The 24,369-nt window shown below is 39.4% G+C and overlaps 1 protein-coding gene across 1 annotated transcript; it reads right to left on the bottom strand.

Moving 5' to 3' along the window:
* Positions 1-595: 595 nt before the first annotated feature.
* Positions 596-22,853, bottom strand: LOC117343250 (uncharacterized transporter HI_0519-like). The gene is made up of 10 exons (XM_033905594.1): positions 22,356-22,853; positions 17,853-17,997; positions 17,120-17,311; positions 12,353-12,514; positions 12,043-12,168; positions 10,963-11,093; positions 10,374-10,542; positions 9,521-9,778; positions 8,898-9,078; positions 596-3,508 (listed from the first exon to the last, which is right to left on the bottom strand). Exons 1-10 carry the CDS (start codon positions 22,841-22,843, stop codon positions 3,492-3,494), a joined length of 1,869 nt encoding a protein of 622 aa, XP_033761485.1. The 5' UTR covers positions 22,844-22,853; the 3' UTR covers positions 596-3,491.
* Positions 22,854-24,369: the final 1,516 nt, after the last annotated feature.

Below are 24,369 nucleotides of genomic sequence, written 5' to 3'. Positions count from 1 at the left end.
CAGGCAGTAGAGCGTTAAAAATGTAAGCGTAGATGTACCTTACTGTACAGGAGGGATATTTACCTAGTCGATGAATAATAAAAAAGACAAGCTTTACATTAAGGGTATAGAAATACTATGGGACACCTACACGTACCCAAATAAAAACTAACAATGAGATACGAGTGTATAAATACCTGTACCGTGTAAACACCCAATCAATGTTTAACTTCCTATATCATCCAAATGGGACACACACTTTTCTCCAGGGGTAAACAACGCAGATATAATACTCTGTCACAATTTTAGGTAGCACGCCACTATTTTCGTTTACTTAATTTGGTAGAAAGTTTCTGTTATATAAACAGATGTATATTAATTGCATACAAACATCAAGGTGATTGAATAGGAATATATTACTATTTGTCCCTTCCTGCGAGTAGTTGTTGATGCAACGCTCACTTTTTGTCATGTTCCTTGTTTTGTGTTGTTTTAAGACCCATCGGCAATCATGGTTAATTACCTGTACAATCTATTTTCAATGTCCTATATCATACAACTAGGTATGTATATTATACAGCTTCAAATATTGATATAGGAAAAACAAACAGGCTTATAAGGTAAAATTCAAATCTTTAATCAACCTTTTTTGAAACTGTCGTCGGAAATCCTACGAGCATTGATTATATGTATAATGTATTGAATAAGTTTATTAACACAAATGAAGTTGAACTAATTAAATCTTGAAACATCGTATAGACAGCCTGTCTCATTTACATTTTGTATTTGTTAATTATGATTGCGGGTCCTACGGTGAACACAGTAACCTTTCGTCTGATTACCTATAGGTTGAGCTTTGTTTAACTTTCCGAAACTTCACATGGTGATACTCTATGATGCAAAGATGTGAGTTTGAAACTTCTAATGTCAAGGTCAAGGTTGCTGTTACTTAGAATCGAATCAGGAAATATCCTTACAGAGTGCCAACCTTTCTGAAATACCAGATGAGGATATGCTGAGAAAGGTATACATAAAGTTTCGAATATCAATGTCTTTGGTACTAAATAGTAACGAAGCTATACTGTCACAATAAAGCACTTTCGTTTCCGAAGATTGTCTTTGAACCCGGAAAGTTATTTTTTCTGTGCGGATATGCCCAAAGGCTTCAAAAGTACCTTATCCCAAGGTCAATGTTGTTTTTATTAAAAGTAGAACCGGAAATATCCTGCCAAAGATCACAGACTTTGAATGGGCTAAGATTTATTTTATTTAATGGATGGTCATCGTTCAAAGCTACAGGGTCAAAGGTCACGATTTCCCACTTTTTTTCCCTCCACAAATAACCTCATGAACTCCTCAATCGATAAAGGTGACATTAGTTTCTTAATATAAAAATGATGTGTATCTTGCAATTTTAAGACCATATAAGGAGTAAATCAGTATTAATGTCACACTCGGGTTGAGCTCACTTTTCGATACGGACATATTGCGTGACCCTCTATGACATGTCAGGGATCTAGTATTGTTTAATACCTCAAATGAAATAGGTATATGGCCATTAATAAATGCTACCCTGTTGCACTGAAAGATTGTTTAATTTGAAATACTTTACTACTGAGCTGTGATATTGAAGACTGTGGTTTAAAAATAAATACTGTTGAGCCGAAAAATGTTTTTATTATCACTATACTATCAAGCTGATATATTGTATGGAAAATACTATACAGTTATTCCGATACATTGTACATTATTTACAATACTAGATAATATGTTCGCTATATGCTATGGCATTGAATTCATTATTGCGTTGGATACATGCAACACAATAAGTTAATATATTGTTTGATATAGTGTTTACCATGTGTATCCAAAGCATAGTATCCCATGAAATAGGAGGAGTTGTAATATAGGACATGTATCGGGATTTGTATCTTTCTACTTGTGCTATTTGACGTTAAATGAAATACGTGCTCTGAATAATGAGGCAGAATATATAACTGCGTTTTGTATACATGTTATCTTTCGTAGCATTAAACAACGGTACATAGTTCATGTTAATTTGACGCGTGATGTATTGTATAAATCTTTTAAGTACACACTGCACCTAAGTGAACTGCTGTTATTGTCGGTTAATGCACTATGGGCAACCGTAATATCTACAGGGGAACAACGTAGTCCCGTGTTAGCTGGTGCTCTGTCACAGCGAGAGACAATAGGAGACACGATGGCCGAGTGGATAATGTGTCACGACACTATCACTAGCCCTCCGCCTCTTGGTCGCGAGTTCTAATCCTACGTGGGGCAGTTGCCAGGTACCGACTGTAGGCCGGTGGTTTTTCTCTGGGTACTCCGGTTTTCCTCCCCCTTCAAACCCTGGCACGTCCTTAAATGACACTGGATGTTAATGGGACGTTAAACAAAACAAACCAGATCAATAGGAGTCACGGTGGTTTCGTCGTAGGACGCATGACTACGTGACCAAAGGCTCGCTAGCTCGAGTCCCGGCACGTGCACTGTGTCGACACGTATCCTTGACACCATTGTATTCCAGCCGATTTAGCTGTAACAGTGGCGTCCTTGGGCGAGATTTTGTTGACATGAGAGCATGGTTCTTGGGGTGAAGATTTCACCCAAATACCAAGAACATCCACCCAGAACACCAAACTCGGATCAAACTGTCACCACCACACAGTAGGAATAAGCACAAAGATAGTCGTCCAAGCATGGACATGGTCGTTTTTTTTTTTTCATTTATCGGTTGCATAGTTCTTCGCGATTGCTTATCAAGTAAGATAAATATTAAGACTTCTGAGGCCTACACTAACATCTGCAGATCTGTCAAGATTTATAACATCTTCAAACAGACGTCACTAACGGTACGGTACTCCATAAATATACTTTTGTTCTCCGCCGTGTCTTTGTTTGGGCTAGATATGTACCTAGAACGTCTTCTTGCACTACTCAAAGATCAACTTAAGGTCACGTCCAAGGAAACCCATTGGGTACGTGAAGGCCTGAAATTTAATAATACATTGTAAACGTCAAAATGGCAGCTGCGGTTGTATGCTCCACCGGCGGTTAGGAAAGACCAAGACTGGTTGCTAAAACAATAATGTGCTTTTATGTCTCCTTTTACCTCCAGGCAGACTTGGTTGCTATGTGATCATATAAAGTATACCAATATGTACTTAGATATATGATATCATTGTGCGTTTAGTATATCAATGTCAAGGATACATCTTTCATATTAAATGGCACCTGTGTGCTGCCAATACTCCACGTCGATCCCTTCCTCTAGTTTCCCTAGTTCGGTACTTTATTTGTCAAATCTAGTATGTCACTCTTAAGAAAGAAAGAAATAATAATAATATGCATTGTAGTACGAAAGGAATAGCAACTGTTCCATGCGTGTTTACTGTAGAAAAGTAATGGTTGATTGATAGAGAGCGTGAGCGCCGTTGGTTTCTTATTTCAGATTACACACAATCTTGTTTTACCAGCTGTAATACTCATCAGGAAAACAGTAATCCTGAAAACGAAATAAAAGTTAAATTAAAAACTAATATTTGAAATATCACTGCTCTTAATATATTGGCATAGAAGTCTAGCGTCAAACACAAAACATATCATTTAACTGACTATAACTCCCAAAATATCATACCATATGAGACGATCTGAAGAGCTAAGTATGGTAATTTAAAAACTGCAAGATGCAGCCGACCTATCTTTCAACATATATGAAGCAAGCAGACATACATCTACATAAGTCTAAGCATTTGTCTTCCACTTGCTGGTTAAAAACTGTTCATTCGTCCCTGTAGATCATTATTGTTGCTGTTCCGACAGTACTAACGAATAGAAAACTTACCTGTGACACAAGAGGTAAAGTTAACACCTAAGGTTCCATCTGCTGTACCGACAGTACAGACGAGTAGAAAACTTACCTGTGACACAAGAGGTTGTTGTAATGAACAGTTGTAATTCCGAACTGCATCCGGATCCTTTTATTGTGTTGTTAAACTATGCCACGCAGGGCATTTTGGGTAGTCAATACAAAATCTTTAATTGCAACATGGCGGTCTCTGACTCTTTGATAGAAAAACACAACATATCTGGCGACGAGGAATGAAACGGACTCATACAATAAAGAAAAGAACTCATAACTAGTGTGTAATTAACGCCAGGACGTCAAAATAAACTGTCAGTGTTGACTTTTCTCGATCACTGTAAAACCACGTGTTTTTGGGAAATTTTTCAACTCTTGTGCTCCAATATTTATATAGTTCATCATGGCATGAAGGATAGGTCGTATGGACATTTTCGATAGCTCCATTGAAACATGGGACAGCTACAGTGAACGTCTAGAGCAATATTTTGTTTGTAACGGTATTAAAGATGCACAGAAAATCCCAGCGTTATTGAGTTTAGTCGGCGGGTCGACATATCCGTAATGATGAGGGTTAACAGCACCAGATAAACCTGCTACAAAAACATTTGACGACTTAGTAACCATACTGAAAAATCATCTGAGCCCAAAGCCTTTGGTCATCGCTGAACGATTCAGGTTCCACAAAAGAGAACAGAGAGAGGGAGAAAGTATTCGTGAGTACATAGCTGCAATTAGGAAATTACCTGAATATTGTGAATTCGCTGATAACATGAATGATTCGTTAAGAGACCATTTAGTCTGTGGTTTGAGATCAGAACAGATACAAAAGAAACTGTTATCAGAGGCTACATTGACTCTCGATACCGCAAGCACTATAGCCTTAGCCATAGAGACAGCAGCTCGAGATGCCCATGAATTAATAACTGGAGCCACAGCACTTGTCCATAAAGTTTCAACAAAACAGTATCCGAAATCTTATCCAAAGGAAAAGAAAAAATGTTTTCGTTGTAATGGTTTACATCACCCAAACCAATGCTATTTCAAGGACAAAGAATGTTTTGTTTGTCACAAAACTGGACACTGTAAAAAGGTTTGTAAACAAAAGAAGGGAAACAAGGTTCACATGGTTATAGAAGAGACTGATGATGATTATATAGCATCTCTGGAAGTTATGTCGGTTACAAAGACAAAACATGATGCTATTATATTAAAGCCAAAGTTGAACGGTGTAGAGGTTGAAATGGAATTAGACACTGTCATGTCACAGAAGTCCTTTGAGAATCACTTTCCAGGGCGGTTGAAGACCTTGACACATTCTGATGTGTGTTTAAAGACATATTCAGGTGAGAGACTGAAGCCATTAGGTGTGGCGGATATGAAGGTAGAGTACAATGAACAATGTAAAAATTTACCTATGTATGTCGTACAAAAAGGTGGACCAACGCTATTCGGACGCGAGTGGCTGAAAAGTATTACATTGGACTGGCCTTCTATCAAATCTGTGTCAGTAAGGCACGAAGAAAAACATCGCGAGACAGGTGATATTGCGGAACACACCAAACCACCTGATCAACTACAAACAATTTTGGACAAATACAAGGATGTATTTGGAGATGACCTAGGAACGGTCAAGGCCAAGCTTAACCTGAAGGATGACGCAACACCGAAATTTTGTAAGCCAAGACCTGTAGCATATGCTATTCGTCCAAAGGTCGAAGCCGAGATTGATAATCTTGTGGAGAATGGTATCTTAGCCAAGGTAAACTATAGTGAGTGGGCGACTCCTATCGTGCCAGTGGTCAAGAAATCTGGGGAAATCCGTCTTTGTGGAGATTTCAAAGTTACCGTCAATCCCGTCTTAGAGATTGATCAATATCCTCTTCCGAGAATTGAGGATATCTTCGCAGCGCTTGCTGGAGGGAAGCACTACACTAAGTTGGACTTAAGACAGACATACCTTCAGATGGACGTAGATGAAGAATCACGCCATTTGTTGACAATCAACACGGAAAAGGGTCTTTACCAGTTTAACCGTCTAGTGTACGGTATTGCCTCAGCGCCAGCCATCTGGCAGAGAACAATGGACACAATCTTACAAGGTATACCAGGAGTAAAATGCATCATTGATGACATGGTCACTACGGGCAAGACGACTGGGGAACACCTTCAGAATGTGAGTTGTGTGTTGGAAAGTCTTCAACAGTACGGTCTGAGGGCAAATTTAGAAAATGTGAATTTTTCAAGAACTGAATTTCTTTCTGTAGACATGAAATTGACAGTGAGGGGCTTCACAAAACACAAGAAAAAATTGAGGCAGTGTTAAAGGCTCCTGAACCAACAGATACTACAGAACTGCAATCATTTCTTGGAATCGTGAACTACTATGGTCGGTTTAAGAAAAACCTCTCAGCAACACTTCACCCATTACATCAGTTGTTACAGAAGGACTGTAAGCGGCAATGGAATGAGGAATGTCAAAATGCGTTTGAGGAGGTCAAGCGTATGGTCACATCGAAGGAAGTGCTGACACATTATGATCCAACACTACCGCTGGGAGTAGCAAGTGATGCTTCTCCGAAATGATTAGGGGCTGTACTATCTCACGTTATGGCTGATGGAAGTGAGCGACCCATCGCGTACGCATCACGTTCCTTGAATCAAGCTGAAAGAAATTATGCGCAAATTGACAAGGAAGCCTTGGGAATAGTGTGGGCAGTGAAACCGTTTCACACATACTTATTTGGACGTCACTTCACCATGATAACAGATCACCAGCCCTTAGTATCCATATTTAATCCGCGTAAAGGGATATCGACGACATCGGCAGCACGACTGCAGCGATACGCCTTATTTCTCGCAGAATACGATTACGCGATCGAGTACAAAAACACAAAGCGACATTGTAACGCAGACAGTCTTTCGCGTATGCCGGTGAGGACAGAGAGCGAGACGGAAGTAGAAGAACTTGGTGCTGTGGCATTGTTGAACTTGTCGCAATTTGAGACACTTCCGGTTACGCACGACCAAGTGAGACATGACAAACTTCGAGACCAAGTATTGTCATCAGTGTATGAATGTGTTATGTCGGGTTGGAACCCAGACAATCGTAATAGCGAGACGGAAGCCTATTTCACCAGGAGAAACGAGTTGACTGTACAACAAGGATGTCTCCTGTGTGGAATTCGGGTGATAATTCCACCCAGGCTACGTAAACGAGTGCTCGATGAACTGCATTCGGGACATATCGGCGTGGTGAAAATGAAAGCTTTACCCAGGAGCTACACATGGTGGCCAGGTATTGACAAGGATATTGAATCAATGACCAGAAGTTGTAATGGTTGTCAAAATGTGAAACATGCACCACCTGCGGCTCCGATACACCCGTGGGAATGGCCATCCCAGCCATGGAGTCGCGTTCACATATATTTCGCAGGACCATTTCTCGGATCGATGTTTTTTGTAATGGTAGACGCCAACTCGAAGTGGCCAGAGGTTGTCCAGATGAAGACAACCACTTCTGAGAAAACCATCGAGGTCTTACGCACCATTTTTGCCAGGAATGGAATCCCGAAACAGATCGTTAGCGATAATGGTCCTCAATTTGTCCCAGAGGAATTTCGGAACTTTGTAAAATCCAACGGTATTCGACATATTACATCAGCGCCATATCATTCCGCTACAAATGGCCTTGCAGAAAGATTGATGCAATCATTCAAAATGGCCATGCGTTCCAGCGCCAAGGACTCTGGTTCAATTAACAAGAAACTATCAAAATTCTTAATGGCATATAGAAATGCACCACACACAACGACCAATGAAACGCCAGCAAAACTTTTCATGGGCCGTAATTTGTGTACAATTTACAACGCCATGTTGAAGATTCTCAGGGTAAAATGGTTGAGAAAAGGCATGTAACTCAACGAGCATTCGAATCGGGACAGACAGTCGCGATCAGAGACTATCGATCGAGCAAACCATCGTGGACCTCTGGAACAATCAGTTCTCAGACAGGTCCTGTATCGTATCGTGTCGAGGTTGCTCCAAGAGTATTTTGGCGACGCCATCTTGATCAGCTGAAAGACTCTAACATCCAACCGAACATCATCGAGAGCGAACCTACTGTTACCCAATCTCGCCCGACACACAATCATGTAGTACCCAAGGAAACTATTCCACCTACTTCTAGCAGTGATGTACCGGTAGAGCAGACCACCAGTGAATCCAACGTCTGTGAAAACTTACCTGAGAAATCCACGGTGAACACTCCCATTCGGCGAATTAATCCAAGGAGACATGCATGAACTCCAAAGAAGTGTGATGGTTTTGTGAAATATTGAGTTAGGGCATAGTTACACTTGTGCTCGGGGCATAATAATCCCCAGTGTAATTACAGGACCTAAGGTCCTATATCAAAGATATAATCAATGATAATTGTGTTCAATGTTTTCAGTATTTTGAATTGTTTACTGTTAAAGTGGACTTTATCATTAGTAATTCTAATCAAATAGACAGTGTGACAATGAACAGTAATTCTGTTAATGACCCATTGAAATGTGGAATAAACAAAGCCAGGGTGGAGGAATGTTGTTGTAATGAACAGTTGTAATTCCGGACTGCATCCGGATCCTTTTATTGTGTTGATAAACTATGCCACGCAGGGCATTATGGGTAGTCAATAAAAAATCTTTAATGGCAACATGGCGGTCTCTGACTCTTTGATAGAAAAAACACAACAGAGGTAAAGTAAATACCTAAGGTTCCAGCAGCTGTACTGACAGTACAAACGAGTAGGAAACTTACCTGTGACACAAGAGGTAAAGTAAATACCTAAGGTTCCAGCTGCTGTACCGACAGTACAAACGAGTAGAAAACTTACCTGTGACACTTGAGGTAAGGTAAATACCTAAGGCTCCAGCTGCTGTACCGACAATACAAACGAGTAGGAAACTTACCTGTGACACAAGAGGTAAAAGTAAATACCTAAGGCTCCAGCTGCTGTACCGACAGTACAGACGAGTAGGAAACATACCTGCGACACAAGCGGTAATATAACTCGCTATGGTTCCAGCTATCACTCCTTTTAAGGCCATCTTCGATAATTCATTAAATCGGGTTGGAGCTAGGGCTGCAAATGATCCAAGGGAAATCCCAACTGATGGCAAGCTGGCAAACCCACACATAGCATAAGTACTTATTAGTTCTGAGCGGTCCTGAAATTGGGAAAACGAAATGTCTAGTGGTATATATCAACTAATCACTGAATCACTGGATGACATCAATCTAAGTCTTGAGTGACTTCTGTGATGTATGGTGGCGTTTTCCCATAAATGGAAATTATCTTTCGCGAATTCCTTCCGATTGCACGCACACTTTAGTATCATAAATTGAAAGTTTTAAAACACATTATATATATTCAGAGTATGACGTTGAAATTTGTTCTAAAACAACTTTATGTCGTTAATGAATATTAATGTATTGGGTTAGCATATCATTGCTTGATATCGTGATGTAATTCAATGATCTACCAATCACTGTGATGTTTTGATTTTCCACCTTAAAATAGGGAGTCGGTACGTATTATTGTGAAATAAAAAAAAATTATCTTATATAAATCAATAAGCAAAATCCATTCATCCCTGTTTTAAGTATTACCGTTAGAATTCCATTCTTCAATGTTTCGTTCCAGTTCGGGAGGAAGATATCACCGCTAGAGGTCAGCACTGTGTTGTTGTATAATGCCGTGTATTTGTTATATTGGTCTTTGTTATTGAAGTATGATCCCATCTGTATGTAGCTGAGGGCTAAGGTAGCAAACATGCGCACTCCCAACATTTCAGCAACTTTCAGACAATCTATAGCATCGATTCCCATGATAAATGCCAGTGGCCAAAGTATATAGGAAAATATTTTCTGAAATTAAGTGAGAAATATATTTATATAGTCTGTGTATTTTTTAGATTTCACGTGATATTTTGTAATAATATACATATAATACATAAATTTAGTATATTGTAAATCAAAGATACGGCATCCAAAGTAAATAGATTGATGTCGTTCTCTAAGATGGAAAATAATAGGACCAAATCATGAGATCACTAAACATAACCGATTTGAAAGCACGTGAAAATACGTTAATTCATCAAAAGAACTAAAATAAATAATAAAACACACACCAGTTGTGGCATAGTAAGATTTTCGGTTAATTTCAGCCGTTTTCTTCCATAGTCAGAATGAAACATATCTTAACTTCGCGGTTATTCAAGCACAAAATAATTACAAATATCATTAAAAAAATACCATCATGCAACAGTAGCAACATAACTTGAGGAAATCCCTTAGTAAAGATTATTTTGATTTAACGAGAAAAAATCTTATTCAAAGCTATTTCCTGTAATTCTGTAATGCTCTCTTTCCTATGGAAAATTTTAAGTTAAGGAATGCTAACGAAACCGGGGACAGATCATTGTGAACCGAAACATTGACATTAATGAACGGGCTTGTTCACCTGGAGTGTGAGCTCCTCAATTCCCGCTCTATCTCCAAACCACGTGATAGCCGCATTGACGAAAGCGAAGAGGGATATGTAAATGAGGAGGTTGATGAGGACGTTCACCATAAGTTGTAGACCCTGCATGCCTCCTTTCGACAGGGCTTGTATTAAACTGTCTGGGCCTCTATAAAGAGTGATACAGATGTAGGTTGAGTAATGTTGTCGAAGATAATGTTTTGTTCATCGGTCAGAGTTACATAATTGAGAGTACAGTCTTTTAAACGTTATTCATGAGACAGTACAAGTGTCAAACATGTAAAGTTAATTTTTTTTTAAAGTACTAAGCGAGTTTAACTATGATTTGAAGAAGGTCAATGAAATTAAAAAAGAAGAAGTAAGGGCAATGCAAAGTTTGATCATCAAAATCTCCCCTTGCTTCGTATAATTTTGTTTAATTGTGTCAAATATACTAGGAATCAGATTCAAATTTGCTTATGTTGTAAATATTATATAAGATAATTAATCAAGTCAAAACCAACATTTATAACAAATGCAAAATGTAAACAAGAAAAATGTAATCTAATGTTCTACAATTCAAATGTACCCTCGATTCACAATGCTACATTTTCTGTCACCAGCTGAGTTGCTCTCTTCTGATGGATACGCCGTTTTCGCTGCCACCAGGGCAGCTGGGGCAGACATCACTGAGGCCGTCAGGAGGTACTCGACAGGAACCTGGGACGTGTGTTAGAATCAAGAAAAACACATCTTATTCCATAATTAATGAACCAGCTAGAATGTGCATTCATATTAACAAGAGGTTGTATGCATAGACGGATCATCTACGAGGCACAACGTCCGCATCATAACAACCGATATACCCATACGGCATTGGACAATTCTGGTATATATTCCACAATATACATTACCTTTATGACAATAAATGAAATTGTGTTTATGGAATATTACATCTATTTGGGATATCAAGTTCAGCTCTCCTATCATTAAATTGTGTGGTTATTGAGTAGAAAATTTAATGGAATAAAATGTCTTTGGGATTTGAAGTTCGGCACTCATGAAACTGCGTGGTTTTAGGCTAGGTAAGTTTATGGAATACTAAATATCTTTGTGATATAAAGTTCGGAGTTCGTTCATGTGCCTGGTGAATCCGTTGTCGTTACATTAGTTCTCAGATTTATAACGTCATATTGCAAAGCCTTCAATTTCATAAAAGGTAAATAGTGTAGTGTATCTGTATTTTACAGACACTTAAATTCTTTCTCTTTTAATTGTAATTTTGCAATGTTTATTGTTAGGATTTAAGATTAAAACCTTGCAAATCTGTTTTGGAAAGATGCGGTACACGACTTTAAAAATGCTTTACCGTTTACAAAGAAAATTTTGTTTTATCTCAGCAACGTACGCACACAAATTTTAAAGAGCACTGACATCAAAATATCCAAAGCACAACAGAGGGTGTCTTCACCCGCCCCCCCCCCCCCCCCCCCCCCCCCAAAAAAAAAAAAATTAGTACGTAGATATGCATATTGCAAACAAACCTGATGCCTTACACATTAGATGTATGCTCGATGTGTATGCAGAGGAGCATTGATAAATTATTGTAATTTGCAGCATGACCTCAAGAGAGACAGCGTCCGTATCCAACTTAGTGTAGCACACTTACCCCGAAATTAGCAAAAACGATGAGTGTAGATCCAGCTATCGAGGACACTCCATTCGTGTAGATACAGAAGATCTGGGATGTAGTGAGCGAGTCTATATATTCGTTGATGATCATCAGGGACTCGATCTATAGTGATCATGATCGACTTAATTTCAATTTCTGTGCCATATCAAATATTTCTATACACAAGTATTACCTGTAACTAGAATATATATTTAAACTATTTTCAGTAACTATACAAATCAATGAATCTTGTGTATTTGAGGTTTAAGCGTTATTTAAAATGGGATTCTTCCTGAGGTACACTTACACCACTCATGAATATGTTGGTTACAGCATTGATGGACTCGACAGGATTAGTTTGGAGACAGTAACCAAGGAAACCACCAAATTTTTTAATGATGAAGGCCAAAACGCCAAGGTAGGATAAAACAGCAATGGCGGCACAAAACACGATAACCGAAGGAACAGCCTGCAATGGAACAAGGGACGGCCTGTAAAACATACCCAGAGAGGGGGAAATCTGAAACGCAACAGCGTGCAAAACACAACCACAGAGAGGACAACCTACAATGGAACAGCGTGTAACACAACCACAACGAGGACAACCTACAACGGAACAGCGTGCAACACAACTACAGAGATGACAGCCTACAATGGAACAGCGTGCAAAACACAACCACAGAGGTCAACCTACAACAAAACATCGTGCAACACAACCACAGAGATGACAACCTACAACGGAACAGCGTGCAAAACACAACCACATAGAGGACAACCTACAACGTAACATCGTGCAAAACACAACGACAGAGAGGACAACCTACAACGGAACAGCGTGCAAAACACAACCGCAAAGAGGACAACCTACAACGGAACAGCGTACAAAACACAACCACAGAGAGGACAACCTACAATGGAATAGCGTGTAACACAACCACAACGAGGACAACCTACAACGGAACAGCGTGCAACACAACTACAGAGATGACAGCCTACAATGGAACAGCGTGCAAAACACAACCACAGAGGTCAACCTACAACAAAACATCGTGCAACACAACCACAGAGATGACAACCTACAACGGAACAGCGTGCAAAACACAACCACATAGAGGACAACCTACAACGTAACATCGTGCAAAACACAACGACAGAGAGGACAACCTACAACGGAACAGCGTGCAAAACACAACCGCAAAGAGGACGACCTACAACGGAACAGCGTACAAAACACAACCACAGAGAGGACAACCTACAACGGAACAGCGTGCAAAACACCACCACAGAGAGGACAACCTACAACGGAACAGCGTGCAAAACACAACGACACAGAGGACAACATACAACGGAACAGCGTGCAAAACACAACCACAGAGAGGACAACCTAAAACGGAACAGCGTTCAAAACAACCACATAGAGGACAACCTACAACGTAACAGCGTGCAAAGCACAATCACAGAGACGACAACCTACAACGGAACAGCGTGCAAAACACAACCACATAGAGGACAACCTACAACGGAACAGCGTGCAAAACACAACCACAGAGGTAAACATACAACAGAACAGCGTGCAAAACACAACCACAGAGAGAGGTCAACCTACAACGGAATAGCGTGCAAAACACAACCACAGAGAGAGGTCAACCTACAACGGAACAGCGTGCAAAACACAACCACAGAGATGACAACCTACAACGTAACAGCGTGCAAAATACAACCACAGAGAGGACAACCTACAACGGAACAGCGTGCAAAACACAACCACAGAGAGGACAACCTACAACGGAACAGCGCTCAAAACAACCACATAGAGGACAACCTACAACGGAACAGCGTGCAACACAACCACAGAGGTTAACCTACAACGGAACAGCGTGCAAAATACAACTACATACAGGACGACCTACAACAGAACATCGTGCAACACAACCACAGAGATGACAACCTACAACGGAACAGCGTGCAAAACACAACCACAGAGAGGAAGATCTACAACGGAACAGCGTGCAAAACACAACCACAGAGAGGACAACCTACAACGGAACAGCGTTCAAAACAACCACATAGAGGACAACCTAAAATGTAACAGCGTGCAAAACACAACCACAGAGACGGCAACCTACAACGGAACAGCGTGCAAAACACAACCACATAGAGGACAACCTACAACGGAACAGCGTGCAAAACACAACCATAGAGGTGAACCTACAACGGAACAGCGTGCAAAACACAACCACAGAGAGGACAACCTACAACGGAACAGCGCTCAAAACAACCACATAGAGGACAACCTACAACGGAACAGCGTTCAAAACACAACCACAGAGAGGACAACCTACAAAAGAACAGCGTGCAAAACACAACCACAGAGATGACAACCTACAAAAGAACAGCGTGCAAAACACAACCACAGAGAGGACAACCTACAACGGAACATTGTGCAAATCACAACCACGGAGAGGACAACCTACAAAAGAACAGCGTGCAAAACACAACCAGAGAGAGGACGACCTACAACGGAACAGCGTGCAAAACACAACCACAGAGAGGACAACCTACAACGGAACAGCGCTCAAAACAACCACATAGAGGACAACCTACAACGGAACAGCGTTCAAAACACAACCACAGAGAGGACAACCTACAAAAGAACAGCGTGCAAAACACAACCACAGAGAGGACAACCTACAACGTAACATCGTGCAAAACACAACCACAGAGAGGACAACCTACAAAAGAACAGCGTGCAAAACACAACCACAGAGAGGACAACCTACAAAAGAACAGCGTGCAAAACACAACCACAACGAGGACAACCTACAACGGAACATTGTGCAAATCACAACCACAACGAGGACAACCTACAACGGAACAGCGTGCAAAACACAAACACAGAGAGGACAACCTACAACGGAACAGTGTGCAAAACACAACCACAGAGAGGACAACCTACAAAAGAACAGCGTGCAAAACACAACGACAGAGAGGACAACCTACAACGGAACAGCGTGCAAAACACAAACACAGAGAGGACAACCGACAACGGAACAGCGTGCAAAACACAACGACAGAGAGGACAACCTACAAAAGAACAGCGTGCAAAACACAACGACAGAGAGGACAACCGACAACGGAACAGCGTGCAAAACACAACGACAGAGAGGACAACCTACAAAAGAACAGCGTGCAAAACACAACGACAGAGAGGACAACCGACAACGGAACAGCGTGCAAAACACAACCACAGAAAGGACAACCTACAACGGAACAGTGTGCAAAACACAACCACAGAAAGGACAACCTACAACGGAACAGAGTGCAAAACACAACCACAGAAAGGACAACCTACAACGGAACAGAGTGCAAAACACAACATCAGAGAGGACAACCTACAATTGAACAGCGTGCAAAACACAAACACAGAGAGGACAACTTACAATTGAACAGCGTGCAACACAACCACAGAGGTTAACCTACAACGGAACAGCGTGCAAAACACAACCACAGAAAGGACAATCTACAACGGAACAGAGTGCAAAACACAACATCAGAGAGGACAACCTACAATTGAACAGCGTACAAAACACAAACACAGAGAGGACAACCTACAATTGAACAGCGTGCAACACAACCACAGAGGTTAACCTACAACGGAACAGCGTGCAAAACACAACTACAGAGATGACGACCTACAACGGAACAGCGTGCAAAACACAACCACAGAGAGGACAACCAACAACGGAACAGCGTGTAACACAACCACAACGAGGACAACCTACAATGGAACAGCGTGCAACACAACCACAGAGAGGACAACCTACAACGGAACAGCGTGCGAAACACAACTACAGAGATGACGACCTACAACGGAACAGCGTGCAAAACACAACCACAGAGGTCAACCTACAACAGATCATCGTGCAACACAACCACAGAGATGACAACATACAACGTAACATCGTGCAAAACACAACGACAGAGAGGACAACCTACAACGGAACAGCGTGCAAAACACAACCACAAAGAGGACAACCTACAACGGAACAGCGTGCAACACAACCACAGAGGTCAACCTACAACGGAACACCGTGCAAAACACAACTACAGTGAGGACAACCTACAACGGAACAGCGTGTAACACAACCACAACGAGGACAACCTACAATGGAACAGCGTGCAACACAACCACAGAGAGGACAACCTACAACGGAACAGCGTGCAAAACACAACTACAGAGATGACGACCTACAACGGAACAGCGTGCAAAACACAACCACAGAGGTCAACCTACAACAGATCATCGTGCAACACAACCACAGAGATGACAACATACAACGTAACATCGTGCAAAACACAACGACAGAGAGGACAACCTACAACGGAACAGCGTGCAAAACACAACCACAAAGAGGACAACCTACAACGGAACAGCGTGCAACACAACCACAGAGGTCAACCTACAACAGAACACCGTGCAAAACACAACTACAGTGAGGACAACCTACAACGGAACACCGTGCAAAACACAACTACAGTGCTTTTGCACGCTGTTCCGTTGTAGGTTGTCCTCTCTATGATCGTTGATGTTATATTTTGTGGAATCACTGGCGTGTATCTGTTATCAAGGTGAACCTTGTGTACTCAGTATCGAAATATAGCTGATTACCATATTGTAACATTTTGTAGTGAAACGCATCTATGTTTCAGGGTTATTTTGTAACAGCAGTCTTTACGGACCTTTTATAGAAAATCTTTTATAGAATAAAGAATATAGATATTTACCTGCATTCTTGGAATAACTTATTTGTACGTTTGGCTGAGAATCTCCATTTTTGGTTTCGTTGAGGTTAGATTGATTAAAATTAAAAAGTGACAGAAGAGCTACTGCTTGTTATACGCGCCTTAATGAGATATTACTTATCATATGTACATTTTCAATTATTCGATGACATAAAATTAAGATAAAAGTGCAACAGTTATGTCGTTAATGACAGTATTAACACAGAAACGTTTAGATGATAGAATAAATACAAATTATCGAGATGTTTTTACGTTTCCATTTACCACTCACCTTGAATATGATATCAAATTCCTTGTACTTTTCACTGAAAAGAAACGCTGAGCCATTGTCGGAGAAAGCTATGAATTCCATAAACCTGTCGGTTACCCAGCGCACAGCGCCGATACCCCATTCTGTCCGGAGGATGACCAGAGCAAAGCCGAACTGGAGGGACAACCCCCAAAACACTGTGTGCCATTTTATCTGTGATGATGTAAACAATACATTAATGTATCAAATTTATATACTGTATCTATGTATTGTGTATTTTTATTGTATGATATATGGCATAAGAGCACTGATATCGAATAAATAAATAAATAATCTGCATTTTATTCTTGCTCCACTTGTGTGAGCTTTATCATTTTACATGTGCATTGCATGGATTCAAGCGTAACACCTATGATATTTTTCTGTTGTATGGACTATCGTTTTCCTGTATTATCTTTCATTCCCAACAATAAGAGAATATATCATGTTCACTCTGTACGTAAAGCTGGATTTGATGTTACTGTTTCATTACAGCCAGGTGCACTTTGCAAATTGCAATGTAGGTTCACAACAGAAAGGATAAAGTGAATATTATCTGTGTATTAATTATTCGACAAGCTGTCACCATTGCGAATCCATACTTCATGCTTCATTCTATCATTTACTTGTTTCTCTATCGTAGTGGACATAACCTATTGTTGACGCATGTGCATGTGATTCAAAGCTAACATTGCAGCGTTATATATCACCTTACATTCGTCTTGTTATTTGACATGAGGAAGAGGATGAGGATAAAGACGAAGATTCCGCCGAGGGAGATGAGGTTTCGAGGTCTCGTCTGTACAACTGTCAGTCCTATGTAGACTCCGATGAGCGTCAACACCACGAAATACAACGCCCTAAGCGAAATAATTAAGGTTTTACGGATAGTTTGGTATGTTTATATAAACATATAGACAAGTAAACCCCGTCTTTAAACGTTTAATATGATAAAAAAAAGTTGTGTAAGGAAGAGATATGATATTGCCATTGGTTTTGTTGTATCAGTGTAAAAAGCAAATCGACTTTTTCTGTAAGACATGAATACAGAACACACATTTCATTTTAGTTATGTAATGAAATAAAAAAAGACAACCATACGTTTTGGTTGGAACCTGTGATAGTAAAAAGGTAAATAACTTTGATAGGTATATATATATAGATTTAAATTATCGTATTAAGAACCTTATTTCTTCAGAGTACAAACTATTTCTAAATTCTGAGTGCTAACTTCGTCTAAAGTAGCTCCGATTTGTAAAGATGACATACAAATCACATAGTTAACAATCATTCAATCAATCGTATTATCGATATTATTAAACATCTTTGAACGCTTTCACGTTTGTTTATTTGTTTGTTGGTTTATTTTGACAGAAAGCGAACTAGAAGTCTGCATGTAGTTATGTAACATAGAATTGCCGATATCAAATCGAACTTTCCAATTCCCAATTTGCAGACTTCTTTTTAAAAGAATGTACAGTGGACCCGCGATAATCCGGACGCCGATAGTCCGGATAACTCACAGTCCGGACGGAATAGCACGGGAACGGATTTCCGTAACGTTATTTGTACTCACCAGTCCGGAAATTCGGATTCCGATTCCGGAAGCCCATTTTGGGAACGGAACGTACTTTTTAATAGTAAATTTCCCGCAATAATTCGGACGATTTTTTCACCTCGAGGAGAGAAATGTCGGGGCAAGTATATATGTATTAATAAAAATATGATTATCACTTCAATTATTGGTTGTTAAGCAGAATTTCAATAACAGATCTTAATAAACATCATGAAATTGTATGTACCACAGTGAATAACGTGAAGATATTTAATATCCTAACTCCGTTGTGTATCTGTATCCCTTACTACTGATAAAACACATGTGACAGTGATCGATCAAATACTGTCAGCTACTCGCATACAAGCTATTCATATTAAAACAACACGGGGAAAATATATAGAATTAAGAATAGCGTCCGACTTTGAAAATAAAACACATAATATAAAATAGAATACTCTAAAAGATGAGAAAGCGTTGAAAGGGAGCCCTCCGGTGTGAGGGCACAAGGGGATGACCCCATGGGTCTCTAGCCCTGGCATGCTCCCGAGCCCTAGCAGTTCGGCCCTACTGTGTGAGGACACCTATGGTGCTAGGGACTGATCCCAGGGCTATCTAACCCTTACAGTATAGTTCCCCTGTGTGAGGGCACTAATTGTGCTAGAGATTGAAGCCCAGGGCGTGACCCTATCTATCTTTGCTGGGGGCATACATTAATAAAACTTCACGTGAAACACAGGCAATAGAAATAAAAAGAAAAGCCTGTCTATATCAGCTGGAAATGACTAAGGAAATGACTAAAGGCAACAGTTAAATATATTAAAGGATCAATATTCCCAATTTCATAGTTTACAGGTAAGTCAGTTGACAGCATTTTAACGGTTATAAAATTTTCATCTTCCAAACATATGAACATTATAATGCTTCCACGATTAAGTTTGATTTTGGTTGCCAAAGGCAAGGTGAAATCATTTGAATTCGAATTTAGTGTTTGAAAAATGGATCTGGAAGAATGGTCACACATCGTGTTATTTAAGAAATAATTAACGATGATTCGTGTATTATAGCAGGATATACAACGAGGACGAGGATATTTTGCAATTAAATTAATAACGAAGGCCGCAGGCCTGAGTTATTAATTAAAATTGCAAATTATCCGAGTCCGAGTTGTATATCCTGCAACAATACAGGAGTCAAAGTTGATTATTTCTATTCTACCATGTACTGTTTAGTTCTGAGATCGACCTCTTTCTAATAGAAAAACAGCAAAGAAACCCCGGGAAAACCTTGTAATTTATTTCTTGAGTATTGCATTATTTGTTGATGAAATATACAGGCAATACAGTACTACGATCAAGAGCATCTATCATATGGCATTGATTTTGAAAATTAAAAAAAAAAGGATAAAAAAAAAGAAAAACTAAAAATTGTTGGCTAACAATTTGACGGGCTTTTCACCTACTTAGCATAAATGACCTAAAGGCTTGGTATTTCCAAACGTAAAAAATCTATTTTAGAACACTGGATAGGTCATCCACATTCTAGTTTTGAATTAATCTGGCATCTGAGATGAAACGTTTCAACAAAGGAGTTGGACGAGGGGAGATAACCCATACAGCACATTGTACAAGTTATCTCCCCTCGCCCAACTCCTTTGATTTTTAAAATACAAAACATATAAAGGGAAATATTCAAAATGGCATCTCGCGTTAACGGCAAATTTTACTGTAAAACTGAGGACAGCAAAATCATCAGAATGACATACTGCGTCATACTTCAAAAGAATTTTGGAAAAAGATTGAAAAATGAAGATTTTCTAAAAATAGACAAATTTAACCCCATATTTTACCTTTTTATTTGACCTTTGACCCGAAAACTTTTTGTAATAAATGTTAGCGCCAGGCATTATCTACAAATAACATAAGAATATCACCACTTTAGAATAAATCCTTTTTTAGTTATGGTCATTTTAAACTTTTTAATACATGACGTCATGGCGGCCATATTGGATTGTGGATCGACCCCCATGATAACAAGACTTGGTCAGTACCATCTCATAACCATTTTGTCAAATTTTATGTTGAATCGCACTGGTGGAATTTGAGAAGAAACTTAAAATGTGAGTTGTAGGCATACATAAGATAGAGAGAGAAATATTCAAAATGGCGTCCCGCGTTAACGACAAATGTTACCAAAGAACTAAGGACATCAAAATCATCAGAATGACATACTGCATCATACTTTGAAAGATTTTTTGAAAAAGATTGAAAAATGAAGATTTTCTAAAAATAGACATATTTGACACCATAGCAAACTTTTTTTATTTGACATCTGACCTGAAAACTTTTAGTAGCAAAAAGTTAGCTCCAGGAATTATCTACAGATAACATAATTACATGACATGTGTAGAAGAATATTTCTTTTAGTTATGGCCATTTTAAACTTTTCAATACATGACGTCATGCTGGCCATATTGGATTTCGGACTGACCACAAGATAACGAGACTTGGTCAGTACTATCTCCTTGTCATTTTATCAAAGTTTGTGCTGAGTCGCACTGGTGGAATTTGAGAAAAAGTTTGAAATGTAAAACGATTTTTAATATAGAATATATAGGGAAATTTTCAAAATGGCGTACTACATTAACCGGAAGTGATATTAAGACACCGAAGGTATCAATATCATCGGAATGACATACTCTATTGATTTGTAGAAGAAGTTTTCAAAAATAGTAAAAAAAGAAAAAATTCTAAAAATAGCATAACTTTGACCACCAGCGAGCTTTTTTGTTTGACCTCTAACCTCAAAGCCGTAATTATGTGAAAGTTGGCCCCAGGTAAATCCTACATGAATATACCTTTGAATGTTTTAAACCTCATACCGTTTTTGAGTTGTGGCCATTTAAGCAAAATAAATTTGACGTCATTGCGGCCATTTTGGATTTTTCGACCTACTTAATTTTTATTTCCTGCACCCCTTCAAATCATTCTATAATAAAGGCTGAAAAAGAAATCTGAATAACTTTAACCAGTTTGGCGTTACAGTTTCTACAAAATGAAATGCAGAAGAAGAATAATAATAAGAAGAAACAGAACAAAATCTCACCACAAAGTGAAAAGCCCTAAAAAGTGGGGGCCTCCGTGGGATTCGAACTCGCGTCGTGATAAAAATATATTGAAAGACGAACCCATTAGCCCACTCGGCTGTAGTAACCTTTTATGAAATAGGTGAATATTAGATATTTAAAATTGTAACAGCCGTGACTCACGAGCGTGTATTATTGGCACGAGCGTGGGTTATTGGAAAATAATACATGGTTTTTAACCAATCAAAACTGGCGTTACATAGCAAACATGGTAGAATTGTTGGTAATTTCGGCGCCGTTCTAAAATCAGTGAAGAGTTCAACTAGGAACAGTGGTCTAAACTTGCCTATATGCTGTTAAAATGGTACAGTAGTTGGAGTATAACAAGAAAATTTTCTATCCAGCTTTGAAAATATATATATGAATATCTATTGGTAATATGCAATAATAATATGTAAATCATTAGCTAGTTAACTTCAACAGTGCAGGATGGCTTAACCTACAAAAACTGTAAGTTGGATAACCATAACTGCATTGTAGTTTATCAATATCCAAAATATTAACGAGACAATACTCACCATCGTATTACTTTCTTTGCCTTCGTAATAGATTCGGGATTCTTCGATCCAAGAGATTTTTTAAATGACTGGTACCCGGATAAGGTTTTGATGATCACCCAGCCGAGATACACCACTAATAACATGGTACAAATCAGTAGTCTCCAAGCCCCTTCATCTCCAAACCGGAAACTGAGGGAGTAGACAACATACGCTATGTACAGAAGTAGTAGCACGCTGTAAACGATCTGTTTAAATCTCTTTTTGTGCTTTAAAACAAAGTCCTTGCCTTTATCAAATAATCTGTCGATGAAGAACTCTCTTCCTCCAGCCACCAGATCATCATCTTTATCCATTTGGTCCGGATCTGTTGTCAATAATGTTGTTGCTATTTTGACATCCTTTATCGAGTTAACAGGGGGCATTCTGTTTCCTTCAGAGTCCAATTTATTCAGCGAAATGATTGTTACCGGTATTTCATTATCTTTATTTTGTCGTGATGTTTGCATGCCGGTGTCCACGTGTTTATCTACGAAAAAAAATACATTGTCACCATGTCACGACCAGGTAACAGTTCCCAAAAACATCTCAGATATACTGTAGGTATTTATGTACATATAGCGTACATAACGTAAAATAAACAGGATGACCTATTAAGGTAAACATTTGTCTCCAGCCTCGCTATGACCCATACAATTCCAAACGCATATTTCTTTGACAATATTAAATAGAAACTATTAAATAAGAGCAAAGGTAGTGTTCTGATATGCCTTCTTGGAAAGCGTATTATTTACAAACACACACACATTTTTTTGTATTAGTAAGTAAAAAATTAAGGTAGTATATATATTTACCCACTACGAACTGCTGAAAGGTCCCTGGATAAAAGATAAGTGAGGACCTCTTACACCTCTCTATGACAAAACTTCAAGCATTACTTTATTATAAATGCATTACATAAAAGGATTATGCCCTCGGGCAATGCATGGTACAAAACCTACAGTTTTAAATGTCATTCTAGGTAATCAGTGACATGTCTCCACTAACAGGCTTATGTATCACTGTTCGTGATTTTTGTAATAGTTATATGCATTTACATATCACGAAATGGATAGTTAGTGTTACTTTACTGACATCACATATGTAACCGTTAATCATTCATACCGAGACAAAAGTTAAATGTTTCTCCAATTTTACATCAATCTTTCTCTGTCTTTTAAGATATACTAGATAAAAAGGTTTTAACTCTCGTTTATACCTATATCGAAATGAGATATAATAAAAACTATAATGTGAAAACTATTTCAAAACAACAATGTCAAGTTAATGGATTGAACAAATCACATAGAAATATTGGCGCCAACGTAGAGCCAAAAATAATTTGAATTAATCATACAGCTGTTTCGTCTCTCCAGGACACACCAGTGATGCTAAGGACATCATACAGCTGTTTAGCCTCTCCAGGACACACCAGTGATGCTAAGGACATCATACAGCTGTTTCGTCTCTCCGGGACACACCAGTGATGCTAAGGACACCATACAGCTGTTTCGTCTCTCCGGGACACACCAGTGATGCTATTGACACCATACAGCTGTTTCGTCTCTCCGGGACACACCAGTGATGCTAAGGACATCATACAGCTGTTTCGTCTCTCCGGGACACACCAGTGATGCTAAGGACATCATACAGCTGTTTCGTCTCTCCGGGACACACCAGTGATGCTAAGGACACCATACAGCTGTTTCGTCTCTCCGGGACACACCAGTGATGCTAAGGACATCATACAGCTGTTTCGTCTCTCCGGGACACAACAGTGATGCTAAGGACATCACACAGCTGTTTCGTCTCTCCGGGACACACCAGTGATGCTAAGGACATCATACAGCTGTTTCGTCTCTCCGGGACACACCAGTGATGCTAAGGACACCATACAGCTGTTTCGTCTCTCCGGGACACACCAGTGATGCTAAGGACATCATACAGCTGTTTCGTCTCTCCGGGACACACCAGTGATGCTAAGGACATCATACAG

This window comes from Pecten maximus, chromosome 15, assembly GCF_902652985.1.
Source record: "Pecten maximus chromosome 15, xPecMax1.1, whole genome shotgun sequence".
Taxonomy (NCBI): Eukaryota; Metazoa; Mollusca; class Bivalvia; order Pectinida; family Pectinidae; genus Pecten; species Pecten maximus.
Note: the sequence above shows the minus strand (reverse complement) of the source record. Positions and strands in the feature narration are given on the sequence as shown.

Excerpts from the sequence above, each read along its gene's own strand:
- LOC117343250 (XM_033905594.1), bottom strand. The coding sequence starts at position 22,843 with ATGCAAACATCACGACAAAATAAAGATAATGAAATACCGGTAACAATC. Across the intron at positions 17,998-22,355 it reads GCAAAGAAAGTAATACGATG|GGCGTTGTATTTCGTGGTGT; the intron begins GTGAGTATTGTC and ends TATTTCGCTTAG. Across the intron at positions 10,543-10,962 it reads TGTAGCATTGTGAATCGAGG|AGGCCCAGACAGTTTAATAC; the intron begins GTACATTTGAAT and ends CACTCTTTATAG.